The sequence below is a fragment of the Hyperolius riggenbachi genome, chromosome 10 (genome assembly GCF_040937935.1).
Source record: "Hyperolius riggenbachi isolate aHypRig1 chromosome 10, aHypRig1.pri, whole genome shotgun sequence".
NCBI classification, from domain to species: domain Eukaryota; kingdom Metazoa; phylum Chordata; class Amphibia; order Anura; family Hyperoliidae; genus Hyperolius; species Hyperolius riggenbachi.
In genome coordinates, this window is record NC_090655.1 from 223,007,780 (window position 1) to 223,022,503 (window position 14,724).

The window sequence follows — 14,724 nt, forward strand, 5'->3', positions numbered from 1 at the left end:
CATTAAAGTTCTGAAAATTTGTTGGATATATTTACACTCAAATCTGCCATGTAAAAAAAATACACCTCCACAAAAGTCTTTTGAACTTCTGAAGACCCATACACCATTTTACACTTACTGACTAGATCATCATGGTTTACATTAACCAAAGCACCTATCTTTTTGCTACATGCTACAATGAGTAGCACGTTTTTGTAAAATTCACAATAATGTTGTGGGCTTTGAGCTCTTTATGGGTTGCATATCTCATACATTCATGATGTAACATGGCAAATCTGTGTGGATTTTCCAGTACTGGTTGACACCTAATAAACAACTCCACAAATGTTATCCTAAGTGAGTTCTCTCTTGATTATCAATGCCTGACTCACTGCTGAGACTTTCCACCGATCCAGGGGCAGAAAGAGCTTCATAGTCAAAATGGATTTTCTTGTGTCTCTTTAGGTCAAAGTTGTTGATAAAGCATTTTCCACACGCAGAGCAAGAATAAGGTTTCTCACCGGTGTGGATTTTATGGTGCCTGATTAGATGGGCATTTGTTACAAAACATTTGCTGCAATCAGGGCAAATAAAGGGTTTGATTCCTGTGTGGATCTTTCGGTGCACGCCGAGATTGGATTTGGTAGTGAAATGTTTCCCACACTCAGGGCAAGGGTGTGGCTTCTTGGTGAGGTCAACAGGCTGACTCTTAAGAAACTCAGCTCGTTTTGAGCCAGGCTTCGGCCTGTTCTCATCATGGATCTTCTCGTGTCTTTTCAGGTCAGAGTTACTGATAAAACTTTTGCCACATGCAATGCACGAGTGTGGTTTTTCTCCGGTGTGGATTTTCCAGTGTCGAATCAGATGTGAGTTGCTGATGAAGCGCTTTCCACATTCAGAGCACCTGAAAGGCCTCTCGCCGGTGTGAATTCTCTGATGCAGAGAGAGGTTTGAATTAGTAGTGAACCGTTTTCCGCACACTGGGCAACAGTATGGCTTTTCTCCAGTGTGAGTCCTCTGGTGAGGTGCAAGGTTTGAGAAGGTAGTAAATGACTTGCCACAGTCAGAGCAAGAGTATGGTTTCTCACCAGTATGACTTCTCTGATGGACAAGAAGCTCAGAGCTCCGCTTAAAAGACTTCTCACAACCATCGCACATGAATGGTTTGTCCTTAGTGGACTCTTGTTGGCTGTCATCACTGTCTTCATCCTCAGGATAAGTACTCCCGCTGTCAGAGTCTTCTGTGATATCTCCATCTTCTGATTCTTCTACAGTATAAGTATTATAAGCTGGCGTAGAAGGGTTTGAAAGAGGAGTATGTTCTTCTTTACAATTGTCAGCTTCGCCCTTTATATTAGGTGTTGTATCCTGAGAGTTATCTGAGGATGTAGAAAGGCCAGAATTTGGACGATGTTCTTCATCACCCCAATGGCGTTCTTCCTTGATAACTGGAGAAGATTCAGTTATGTCAAGCCCTTCTTCAGATAGCGTTTTTTTAGTTTTAAAAATATTTTGCTGTGGGAGATCTCCATCCTCATTTTTACATGAAGCTGGTGTTTCTGTGACATTCTTCAGGGTGTGGGTCATGTCTTGGTCCTCTAGGGAGGAAAATCTGGCCGTCAAGCAAGCTACAAAAGTCCAGTGGTGTTCATTTACGCATCCCCGTAATCCTCCAGTTGCTGAATCTGTTGGAAATATAGATATGGTAATGAGCAGGAAGAAACACAATACACAAGACATCTACACAATAATTAACCACTCAACCCAACTCCTACTCTGTACAGCAAACAGTGGTCACGTATGACACTAGGTTTGAAGTGCTCAACAGCCCTTCAAACAAAAGAACCATTCCTAGCAGATAATTCTAGCACTGCCCTTGCTTATGTAAAACTATAGTAATCCTTAAGGTGGCCACACACAATACAATTTCTTTTAATATATGTTCAATGCAAGAATAGCAATCAATTTTTCTGACTGATTGCAACAATTCAAAAATCTGACCAATGTATCACACACATGTTCAATTTTTCTCCAATCATGAATAAAATAATTGAAAGCTCAGAAAAAAATTGATTGGAACTGTACATCAAGTCATTGACAATCCATCACACACCATACAATTCTTGATAAAGTTGGTCTGAAAATTTCCAACACGTCCAATCTCCAAAAGTCGGGAAAAAGAAAATGGAAATTTGATTGGATTTATCGACCGAAAACAAAGAAAAGCTCTTGATTTTTTGGGACAACTGATCAAAATAATCATATTGGTGAACAATTTGATCTTTTGAATTTTGTATGGTGTGTGGCCACCTTAAGGCTCGTACACATGCCCAAACAATCTACCCAACTATCATCTAAACTTGGTCTGTTGGAACACGGTTGGTTGTGTATACGGCCGGCAAACAACAAGGTGATCAACTGATAACAGGTGGTTTGCCAGATACGTCCGGCGGATCAACTGCTTGATAAATGAGTGGTTCAACTGCCGGTGGAAAAGAGGCCTTAAGGAGAAACCGTGACCAAGAATTGAACTTCATCCCAATCAGTAGCTGATACCCCCTTTCCCATGAGAAATCTTTTCCTTTTCACAAACGGATCATCAGGGGGCTCTGTATGGCTGATATTGTGGTGAAACCCCTCCCACAGTGTGATGTCAGGACCATGGTCCTGACAGTTTCTTGTCTGTGAACCTCATTGCTTTTTACAGCTGTTTCCAACTGCCATAAAAGCAAGCAGCAGCTACTTCCACTGACATCACCTACCAGCAGTAAAAATGTCACCATGTGATAAATGTCAGAATGGAAATCAGGGAGAGGAAAGATTTTACAATGGGCAAACACTGACTAAATCATTTATACAGTACATTATTATTGTAAAAATGAAGCACTTTTTTTGTATTACATTATCTTCGCTGGAGTTTCTCTTTAACATATTATAATTATTCAGATTGGGTTGATAAATTGTATTTTTGTCATGAAAAAAGATTGAAAATATCAGTGAAAACCCTGTAGGGTACAGCCAATGGAAACCCTTGTCTCGGAGATGTGGGATGTGACCCCACCTGACCCTTGCAAGGTTTGTCAAGGTGTGCTTGAGTTTACAGCCATGTGAGGTTTGCAGCAGTGTATTATGGTACTTACCTCGGAGGGGGGGGGGGAACCTCTGGATCCTGCGGAGGCTTCCCCTCTACCACCTCAGCCAAGCCGATCCAGTAATGAGACCCCCGTATCACGGCCACACTGCGCTTGTGCAGTAGCACGGACCCGCTTGGGCTCTGGTGGAAAAATCAGGTGTGTGCTACTGCGCAGGCGGATCCAGATGTTTCCCCTTTCCATGGTCAGCACCTCATAGAGGCGCTTTCCCCCCCTACAGGTACACTTTGTTTCTTTTTAAAAACACATTTTTATTGTTTTCAAAGCTCATCAATGAAAAGACAACACATTGTACAAAAACTGGGCATATAATGACTATAACAAGATTTCAAAATCGAGAACCAGTGAAATCGCCGCAGGGAGACTTGGGCGCAGGATACAGTTGATATACAGTTTACCCTGCACAAGTCCCGGCAGCGTTAATCACTATTTCCCCTCCAGGTCCACGTGGATAGTGGGGAATGATGTAATTCAGCCACCGAATTACAGTGTTTTAAAAGTAACTTCAGCTCCGTCTTCTAGCGGCGCCGAACTATTCACTGTGCGCGCCGCTATAGCCGTAATTCCTATTACGGTCTATGGTGGCGCCGGCTGCGCCCAAATCTCCTGCGCAGGATACAAGTGTTCGTTCAATACCCAGTATGTCATAACATAATGTTGACAAATAATATCCCTTGCCCACCCCCATGCCCAAAGACACCCCAATTCAAAATCCCCCCGTGTTTATGATTAGTGATTTGCAATTATTCACTTGTATGTTTAATAAAGCCGTATGCACATTATACAGTATACACTTGATCAGTGACAGCTGCCTATTGTGTTGACTTTAGGTAGATTGATGTTGACACCGTTCATGCTTTAGCAGTTATGGGTGCTGTTCAACGTGTTTGAGCTATGCAGCAAATGGCGGCTTACTAGGGCCCACAATCCAATCCAACTTTATCTTAATTTTTTGCCCTTAAAGAGAAACCGTAACCAAGAATTGAACTTCATCTCAATCAGTAGCTGATACCCCCTTTTACATGAGAAATCTATTCCCATTTCACAAACAGATCATCAGGGGCCTCTGTATGGCTGATATTGTGGTGAAACTCCTCCCACAGGAAACTGTGAGGACCATGGTCCTGGCAGTTTCCTGTCTTTGAACCTTGTTGCATTGTGTGAAATAGCTGTTTACAGCTGTTTCCGACTACCAAAAAAAAAGCAAGCAGCAGCTACTTCCAGTGACATCACATGCCAGCAGTAAAAATGTCACCATGTGGTAAATGTTAGAATGCAAATCAGGGAGAGGAAAGCTTTCACAATGGGCAAACACTGACTAAATCCTTTATAAATAATTATTGTAAAAATGAAGCACTTTTTTTATTACATTATTTTCACTGGAGTTCCTCTTAAGAAGCTAGAAATAATGAGGCATGAACTTTAACTTGGCATGGGGCTAATGAGGTATTCAATAATTACCTAACAGTTTTATTCATTAAATTATACAAGCTGTTGTTAGACAATAAAATATTTGTGTTCTGCATCTGATTAGTGCTGTTCAAATCAGCCTCTGGTAATTCTGTTAGCTGTAGGACAAAAACATGGGAGTTAACAAGAGAAACCTACTATCACATATAAGAGTAGAACATTTACCCTCAGAAACCAGCAGGGAGAGATAAGAATTGCTAAATGTAGTCTGAAAAGCACTGCCTGCAAAAATGTGTGGAAAAAAACAGATCAAGAGATATAAAATATATCATAAACCTAATATGATATGATAAGTTCAGTAAAAATTATATTATGAGGGTGGAGCCAGCTTGCACATGCATACAGCTGTCCTCCCATCACATGCATTACTAAAAGACTCATCCTTTTTGTGCATAACACACATTTAGGAAATAAATCATGAGAGCTAACTTCTCAGTATTTACCTGCAGCCACATACTGGCAGCAAACAACATCCCTTTCCTCTCTTCCTTCCTTTCTGAGACAACAGAATAGGAAGTAATGCAGACGCTTCCGGTTTGTGCGTTCCACCGCACTTCCACGATACTTCCTAGTTGCGCATACCAGCCGAAGTACTGGACGTCCAATCCAGGAGGAATGCAACAGCGAGACACGGTGTTGTCTCTCTGCGCATGTCTACCATGGAGGGCAGCTTTGAGGCAGCGTAATCAGACATTACAACGGCGTGGAACGCAACACCCGGAAGTGATGTTGAGGTTATTTTCAACTCTCACCAGTTTAGAAGAGCAGCAGAGAACAGTCTTGCTCTAGGTAAAGAGTGACAAGACGCAGTTATTGTTATTCTCCAAGGCCAGGCAGCCCATATAGGTTTCCCCTCTGCCTAGCCACAATTGTTTAATGTGTGGGGCTGTGTTTTGTTTATCTTCCCATATCCCTAGAGTGGATTATAAAAATGTTAATGAATTCTGTATTATGATTGACATTTTCTCAATGCCTCTCACATTTTGAATGTTTCAGTTCCTGAAGCCACACTGAGGGAGGACTGGCTGAGGATGGATCCACACTGGAACCGTATGACTGACGGAGTATTAAACCTCACACTGGAGATCATCTACCTACTGACCGGAGAGGTGAGGAGGAGCAAAGCCTGTAGGGGCCCATTCACAATTGCTAGCATTTTGCGATGTGGATTTTTTTTCTGTTTATTTTACTGGATAATCGATCGCGATTCACTTTTTCCTTAACACTACAATCATGATCGCTCTAAAATCGCAAAAAAGCTGCGTGCACTGCGCTTTTGTTTACCAAAAATTGTGAATTGTCGGAGATTGCTGCAGTGATATTACTGCCGTATTCTTTTAATTACGTGCGTGATTGATGCCTGAACTAGCGGTATATATACAGCACGCACACAGCTAGGGTTAATATTACAGAGCGCACATAGCGCGCAGTCCTGTCAACATAGTGTGCACTCATAACTGCCTCACAATGCGCTCGTAGCCAGACCGCAGTACTTTTAACCAGGCAATTCGGTGAGCGGCGGTAAACCCCCGCAAATCGCCCTAGGGGGAATGGGCCCTTAGGTTAGAGATGATCATTAAAGGGACACTGTAGGGGGGTCAGGGGAAAATGAGTTGAAGTTACCCGGGACTTCTAATGGTCTCCCACAGACATCCTGTGCCCGCGCAGTCACTCACCAATGCTCCGGCCCCGCCTCTGGTTCACTTCTGGAATTTCAAACTTTAAAGTCTGAAAACTACTGCGCCTGCGTTGCTGTGTCCTCACTCCCGCTGATGGCACCAGGAGCGTACTGCGCAGGCCCAGTATGGTCTGTGTCTGTGCCGTGCGCTCCTAGTGACATCAGGGGAAGCGAGGACACGGCAACGCAGACGCAGTGGTTTTCAGGCTTTAAAGTCTGAAATTCCAGAAGTGAACCAGAGGCGGGGCCGGAGCATCGGTGAGTGGCTGCGTGGGCACAGGATGTCTGTGTGGGACCATTAGAAGCCCCGGGTAACTTCAACTCATATTCCCCCGACCCCCCCTACAGTATCCCTTTAAGATGCAAATAATTCCGACTGGTACAGAAATGTAATGCAAATTGTATATAGCTGGGAATGTGCCCAATCAAAATCAGCAAGATGTGCATTTCATTTGTCAGTGTTCTAGCTGTACTGTATGTATCTTGCTCTAGATTTCTGTGTAAAGGTGCATACAAATGCTCTATAATTCTTACCTGCTTGGGCTCGATCTCTTCAGGGCTAAGAGCCGTACAGACATGTTGCCAGGGTACAGCCTGCAACTTGTTCTGATACTGTATGAGGGGGGGGGGGGGGGGATGCATAACAGACAAACGGCCACTAGTATGGCTGAGGTGACCCAGCAGAAAACCCAATAGGGAAATTCCACGAACACAATTGGTTGCACTTTCACGGTTCTCCATTTATAGCACCTCATCAACGTTTAGGCTTGTGACCTGCTTCACCTTAACCATACTAGCCCCAACATATGTATCCATAGCCCTAATCCTTCATAGGCCAATCATGAAATCCCATAGGCCAGGGACCCAGTGAAGATCAGTGCTGCGCTTTGCAATCACACAAGTGCTTTGTGCAGCAATCCCCAGAGCGATTTGGGGCGCAATTAGTGGACATTTGGAAGCGCTGTACAAAAAACTGTAACTGTCACACTACCTCCCCCCAATCATTCACTTAACAACAGGCAGTTGTGTTTATCTTGCACACATTTGACATAAGCCAACTAATGGTGGGAGTTCTCAAGCCAGATATTCAGGGTACTTGACAACACCCCTTAAAGAGAATCTGTACTCTAAAATTCTTACAATAAAAAGCATACCATTCTATTAACAATAACAATAATATTTATATAGAACTTTTCTCCCTTGGGACTCAAAGCGCTGTGACCCTGCATTATGCAGTCTCAAAGGCTAGGGAAAAGAGGTGAGTTTTTAGCCTTTTTTTAAAGCTGTCCAGAGAAGGAGCCTCTCGTACTGATTGTGGAAGTGAGTTCCAAAGAGTAGGGGCTGCGTAGGAAAAGGCCGAGCACCAAATGTTAAGTGTATCCTGGGAATAAACAGTTTTATCTTGTTGGCAGAGCGGAGGGTGCGTGGAGGGGCATAAAGTTCCAATAGATCCGCTATGTATTTGGGTCCCATGTGGTGTAGAGCCTTGAATGTCAGCAGGCAGATCTTAAAATTGATTCTCCATTTTACTGGCAACCAGTGAAGAGTTTGCAGTACTAGGGTGATGTGTGAGCTGCGGGGGGCATTGGCTAGGAGTCTGGCTGCAGCATTCTGTACTAGCTGTAAGGGGCGCAGAACCTTATCTGTAGATCCGATGAACAGGGCGTTGCAGTAGTCTAAGCGGGAGGAATAAAAACGCGTGAACCAGGGCAGGTAGGTCTTCAGCTGGGATAAGGTGTTTGATTTTCGCTATATTTCTTAGATGGAAGAAGGAAGACTTGACGACAGCTGATACCTGCTGTCTGAGTTTTAGGTTTCCATCCAGGATCACCCCAAGGTTTTGCACAGAGTCTTTATACTGTACGGTATCTCCCCCAATTGCTAGTTTGAGGTGGTGAGCATTTTGAACTTTATCCATCATGTGTGGACCACCTACCACCAACACCTCTGTTTTGTCAGAGTTCAGCCTCAGCCAGCTGGTGTTCATCCAATTTTGTAAATCCACTAGACACGCATTTATGGATGCTGATGGGTCTTGGGTGCCAGGCTTGAAGGACAGATACAGTTGTGTGTCATCTGCATAACAATGGTATCCTAGGCCATAGTTCTGGATTAGTTATGTTCTCCTGGGCCCCTCTTTGCTGTTTCTGCCACTCCCTGCTGCAATCCTGGCTTGTAATTGCCAGTTTTAGGCAGTGTTTACAAACAAAAGACATGGCTGCTAACCAGCATGTGATAGGCTGAGAGAAGCTCAGTCTGTGACTCATACAGAGCCTGGAGGGGGCTTGGAGAGGGTGTGTATAACTTCTACCTATAACAGCAGAGCAGCAAATTCCTGCCTGAGCCGACAAAGCCGGCAAAGGAAAGAAGATTAGAATATATAACAGAGATAATAAAGCCACTGTGCAACTAGGAAAGGCTGCAGTAAGACAGACCACATTTGAACAGGTATAGGAACTTATAGGATAGAAGAAATAAGGCTGAACATTTTGTTACAGAGTCTCTTTGAACGAACATGATGGCACTTCCAATACAATTATGTTTTTACTGTTGGTAACACCAAGCAAACGTTTTGGGAAGCGCAAGTCCCTTAATCAGGGCAATTGTCAACAAAGATCTACAGGGACTTCAGTCCGGCAGCCTCTCCACTCACCGACAAGCAATGTGTCCAATTCAGCTGCTAATACATACACCTGTGTGTTTGTGTGTGTGTGTTTAGCATCCCCCCTCACCCCCTTTACGTGTGTGTGTGTGTGTGTGTGTGTATGTGTGTACCCCTGCAATGCAGAAACACATTAGTGGTGACAGTAAATGTTAATCATTGGGGGGGGGGGGGGGGGGGGGAGACATTCACATCTAATGCCTTTTTCATGTTCACATTATAAAAAGCTGACAGCTTGCCACTTTTTTTTTCTGGACATCGTGCAAGTTTTCCTATTCAGTGTATTCTATGTTTAAATACATGTGACCATGAAACAACATTTCCATGATTGACTGTCTCCATAGCCTAAATGACTTTTCCTGTCATTGTTCAGGACTATACTATCATAAAGAAGACCTCTGGTGAGCAGGTGGTATTCACCAACCAACCGCTAGAATCACAATGGCAGAGCAGGCTCAGCATGGATCCACCAGACCTTTCTCCATCTCCCAACGATAAGAAGGTTTTAGAGCTTGCCAACAGGATCATTCACTTTCTCACAGGAGAGGTGAGCAGTGTTGAGAGAGATTTCTCAGCACCAATAACAAGGATGTTTGAGGCTGTTAACTGTCATATTGACCTTGATGCATGAACTAGCAGTAAATACACTGCGCACTCACAGCTTGTATTAATATTTGTGTGTGCGCAGTCCTGTCAGCATAGCTTGTGCTCGTACCTGCCTTGTGATGCGCTCGTAGCGTGACCAGAGTACTCTACTAGCACAGCTTCTACCCCGGTTATTACCATAGTAGCTGCTGCGTTAGTAGAGTACCACGGTCATGCTAGCAGCCCTTTGTGCAGCAGTTACGAGCGCACGCTGTGCTGACTGGATCACACGTTCATTACTGCTGTGCAATGGGCTTGTAGCGTGACTGCAGTACTCCACTGACGCAGCCGCTACTATGGTAATAACCCTATAAGTGGCCTTGCTAGTGGAGTACTGTGGTCGCGCTACGACTGCATAGCAAGGCAGTTACAAGCGCATACTATGTTGACAGAATTGCCCTCTGCATGCGCGTGTTAATATTAACTCGTGCTGTGTGTGCATGGTATATTCACAGCTAGTTCATGCATCAAGGCCTTTGTGTGCCAGACTCCCATAGCTTATCATAATCATCATTGTCTCCTTCTCCATAGGTGTGGCAGTATTTAGTAAGACACAAGGATCTGGTCAAAGATGTTGTGATGGAGAACTATAGGTCCAACACTCCTGATGGTAAGAGATTATTATTATTATTATTATTATTATATTTTCCCAGAACGTCTCAGGACAGCAACCCTGAGACTTGTCTCCCTCCATGACCTACTGGATAGGATCAAAAGATTTGCATCACTGATTAGACAGAGACCATGTAAAACACATTGTGCCCTTACCCCATCAGTTGTCTTCCTGTCCAGCTGGATGCTAGGTGTGGGGAGAGAGCTGGCCACACGTAGGTTTACAGAAGCCACGGCTGGTGTGATTCCCTCTGCCTGCGCTGTCCATTCGGTTTCAGAGCGGGTCATGCAGTGCGCACAAGCCTTTCCATCGAATGTGTATGTAGTGCCACTATCTTTTATAAGTACAGTATAGACAGTCAGAGGTAACAAATATATAAGCCAATAATTATTAACCCTCCGCACTCAAACCACACACAACGAGGTGGAAATCTAGCAGTACTGTAATAAAAAAAAACTAGGTTGTAAAAATAGAGGATGTTCGCATTTAAAATTTACTGCAGTGATTTTTTTTTTAATGGGGAAATTCACCAGCATTGAGCTTCTCACCTTAGAATTGGCCCCCACTCTACCTACACCAGTCAGCATGCAAGCAAATAATTTATTCTTTTGAACCCATAATTCAAACTGAGGCCATTTTTGGTTCTACATTTAAACACAGGAAAACGAATGCAGTGCTGAGGTTTAATGATTTTTGGCATGTAAATTATGTGTTCTCGAATATAAGTTCACCTCGTGTATAAGTCAACTCTAATAATCAACCCTCTTAAGCTGGAATTTTTTATTGACTGGCGTATAAGTCTACCCAGCAAAGTTAATGGCTGCACTTGGGGACCAGGAAGAATGAACAGCTGCACTTGGGGCCATGGATGGGATAATGACTGCACTGCATACAGTATTGCAGACATTAACCCCTCCCATTTCTTAAGTGCAGCCAATAAATCCTCCTGGCCTCCAAGTGTAGCAATTATTCCCTCCCTTCCTACAACACATTATTTTTTCCTGCTCCTTTCCTTGTTAATTGTTGTGGCCAGGACTTTCAGACCTGTGCTTTCTTGGCATTTCCTTTATCAAGAAAGTGTCACTTACCACTGGGTACATTGGCATAAATGTCACTAGTACTACACACATTACTCAGTGTGCTCAATGTTGCTTGTGACAATATAAATTGACCATATACATATAGTCAAGGATATAGAGTACTTTTCCCTTATTTAAGTCCCAGAAGGATGCGTATGGCTACCCTTCTTTGTGGATTGTGTAACAAATATTTAAACCAATTTTCGGAACCTATATTTTGATGCTATACACCAGTTGTTAATTAGTATATTGCACTGGGTTTTTTTTCCTGCTTTTATTTCCTGGAAGGTTCCTAAAGGTACAACATGGCTGCCAGAGACCACTTTGACTACTTCCTTTTGTTAACATCCTGAGCAGTATGACGCCCAAGAGGTTTTGTTAGCCTCAGAGTCCCCCAGTATAAATCTATTAGGTTTAGTATCTTCACTACATGTTAGCTAGCACTAAGCTAGATAGTATAGGTGTCCACAACCCCCGGATTGCTCCCGATCCCCCTTATCCAGCTGCAATATACATACCAAGCCTCTATCCAGCGATCTCCGCATCCTACCTGCACAGCTCCGGTCTTCTCTATCGTACATGACGTCACCGATGTGAAGTAAAACTTCAGGTTGTTTTTGGGATTTCCATAAATGTTAATGATGAATTTTTTTTCTCTATAAAAGTTATCATGCTGTAGCTAATCTTTTGAGCAGAAAGGAAACTCTGAGTGTAGTTCTACTTCAAGAGACAAGATTAGGGGTAGACTAAGATGCCAGAGCAAATGTGTCCCGAAAGGGTTAATTTCAGTGCCACTTTAACAACTTGGTTTAACATTTTTATAATAGCAAAATTATTAGAAAAATGTAACTCTTTTTATGTTTTTTCTATCAGCAACATTAGGGACAAAGAACATGGATTACTCTGCTTGTGAAGAACTTCAGTCAGAGTCTCATGTTTCCACACCGTCAGACCATACAGATAATTCATCTGCTCAAATTAAGGAGGAGCAGGATTCACTGGAGGATGACCATCCCCAACTATCTGATGTCTCCACACTGCTGGATCACACAGAGTTCTCACCTGCTCCTTACAAGCTGGAAACAGTTCCTTATAACAAAGCACATCTTAATTTCAGCGAAATATACCCATCCAATAACCGCTTGCATAAGGGATCAGCTGACGTTAAAGAGGAGCAAAACTCCAGTGAAGAAAGCAACATTGTCATTTACAAACCCATGGATAACAGAGATGTCTCTTTTGTGGACAGTCATGCTCAGAACATTAACACTCAGGTACTCGGAGAAGGTCCTGAATGCCGGGAGACCTTACCTAATCTCGAAAATTCCTCAGTACTTAAGGAACCAAAGATTACTTGTAGACCTTCTACGGCAGCAAAAAGTCATATATCTGATTCAGATAGTAGAACATGTTTTCCCAAAACCTCTATTTTTACCTTCTCACAAGAACTTCACAAGCGTTCAAAAATGTTTGCTTGCGCAAAATGTTACAGATGTTTTACCACGCCGTTAGGTCTTTTTCGTCATCAGAAGCTTCATGCGAATATAGAAAAAAAAGGTTTACATTATTTAGGTAGCAGTTTGGAAGTTTCAGATATTAGTCCTAGCAACGAAAGCTGTAATGGTGCAACTTCCGAATTCATGGAAGTTGGTCAAGAATCAGGAGGAAGCCAAAAACCTGAAACCTCTCTAAGTTCCAGTCATCAGCTAACATTTTCTCATAACTCCGAAAGCAAAAATCCAGTCTGGCCTGGGTGTGAATTAAAAACTAGCCCCAAAACAACAACGTTTCAGAGCTCCAACCATAGGAAGGCGCCAGATACTCAGAATGTGGCTGGCTGGCGGGGATTTAAGAAGGCGTCTTGTGGTCAGTGTGGGGAAGTCTTCGCTCTTAAATCTCAACTCATTTTACATCAGCGCAACCACACCAACAAGGCCCAGTATTCCTGTCCCGAATGTGGTAAATGCTTTACCAGCAACTCCCATCTCATTGTACACCAGCGTGTTCACACAGGGGAAAAGCCATTTGGCTGTACAGTTTGCTCCAAACGTTTTGCCAACAAGTCAACACTGGTCATCCATCAAAGAGTCCACACACGAGAGAAGCCATATTCATGTACGGAGTGTCGTAAGTGTTTCCCATGTAACTCTCAGCTGGTAATCCATGAGAGGACTCACACGGGGGAAAAGCCTTACTCCTGCTTGGAGTGTGGGAAGGGCTTTATCAGTAACTCGGACCTTCTTAGACACCGGAGAGTCCATACTGGGGAAAGGCCTTTCAAGTGTACTGAGTGTGCCAAGTGTTTTTCCCAGAAGTCCCATCTTCGGGAACACCAAAAAACTCACAGGAAATAAAACAGGACTCACTTTTTAAAGTGGAATTTTTGTTTTTTACTATGTAAACTGCTATTTTTGTCTTATTCAGAAGCAGATATATAATGTATGTAAAGTAAAAACAAAACTGTCAGTGTAACCAGCATTGGGTAGATGGGAAGAGGTCGAATTCCTCACCAGCTGTTGGTATTTGCAGGGAATGTTCTCCAATCCACTCATGTGCTGAACTGAGTCACGACTTTCATGATTTTCTCCTGTCCTAAATGCAGACCGCTGTGAAAGTACTGGGAACTAGGTTGTGGGTGAATTGGGTACAATGAAAACGTTGGGCGGGAGTGTTTCTATGGTTACCTACATACAGAGACAGCGAGCCAAAAATTGAATGTACTTTTAACCCATTAGCAGCTTCAATTGTGTTATCTCGTTTGAGATAAGTGCACTGCTTTTGACCTAGGTCAGCAAAACTCGTTGTGCTGTAAATTCTTGGAATGCTTTAATCTCTCTCTACTAGCAGAAAGTATAGAAGCTGAAAGCAGAAGTCCTCTGTTAATGTCTCACACTGCCCCCTAGTGAGAAGTGGCCATCAATACACATTACAGCAGTACCAATTAGAAGGAGAGGAAATGTAACAAATAAGAAATAAAAAATGTGCTAAAATAAATTGGCCTGACGTACTTGCAAGCCTCTAAATAAATAGGCTGATCAAGGGTTAAACCAGGAGCCAGTGGAATACAAAAATGAACATGTTAACTGCTGGTTCAGAATTGCCAGTTGCTTGCAGCAAATCTTGGTGTTTTCTGGATTCAGTAGTGCCTGGGTCATACCTGTAATAAGCATGCAGGCAGTGGAGTCAATCTGGAGTTGGAACATCTAATCTGCATGCTTAGTCTGGGTCTGCGACCAGTGCTGGGCCGAAATTTCACATATGCAAAATTTCGCATCGCATAGTAGTATTACAAAATTTTGCGTAATTTTTTGTGAAGTTTTCGTGAAATTTCGCATAATTTTGTGCCGAATTTAGAGGTTAATAGCAAAGATTAATGTAAGATTACATGCCCACACTGGTGGTACCCCCTGCCCCAAACCGGAAGTGCGCGATCAGCGCGACCAGGA

The 14,724-nt window shown here is 43.1% G+C and overlaps 2 protein-coding genes across 2 annotated transcripts; one reads left to right on the forward strand and one right to left on the reverse strand.

Moving 5' to 3' along the window:
- Positions 1-212: 212 nt before the first annotated feature.
- Positions 213-5,119, reverse strand: LOC137534605 (zinc finger protein ZFP2-like). The gene is made up of 2 exons (XM_068256191.1): positions 5,045-5,119; positions 213-1,664 (listed from the first exon to the last, which is right to left on the reverse strand). Exon 2 carries the CDS (start codon positions 1,564-1,566, stop codon positions 328-330), a length of 1,239 nt encoding a protein of 412 aa, XP_068112292.1. The 5' UTR covers positions 1,567-1,664; positions 5,045-5,119; the 3' UTR covers positions 213-327.
- LOC137534601 (oocyte zinc finger protein XlCOF22-like) lies at positions 5,116-13,652 on the forward strand. The gene is made up of 5 exons (XM_068256185.1): positions 5,116-5,390; positions 5,598-5,710; positions 9,315-9,488; positions 10,118-10,196; positions 12,152-13,652. Exons 2-5 carry the CDS (start codon positions 5,633-5,635, stop codon positions 13,630-13,632), a joined length of 1,812 nt encoding a protein of 603 aa, XP_068112286.1. The 5' UTR covers positions 5,116-5,390; positions 5,598-5,632; the 3' UTR covers positions 13,633-13,652.
- The last annotated feature ends 1,072 nt before the right edge of the window (positions 13,653-14,724 follow it).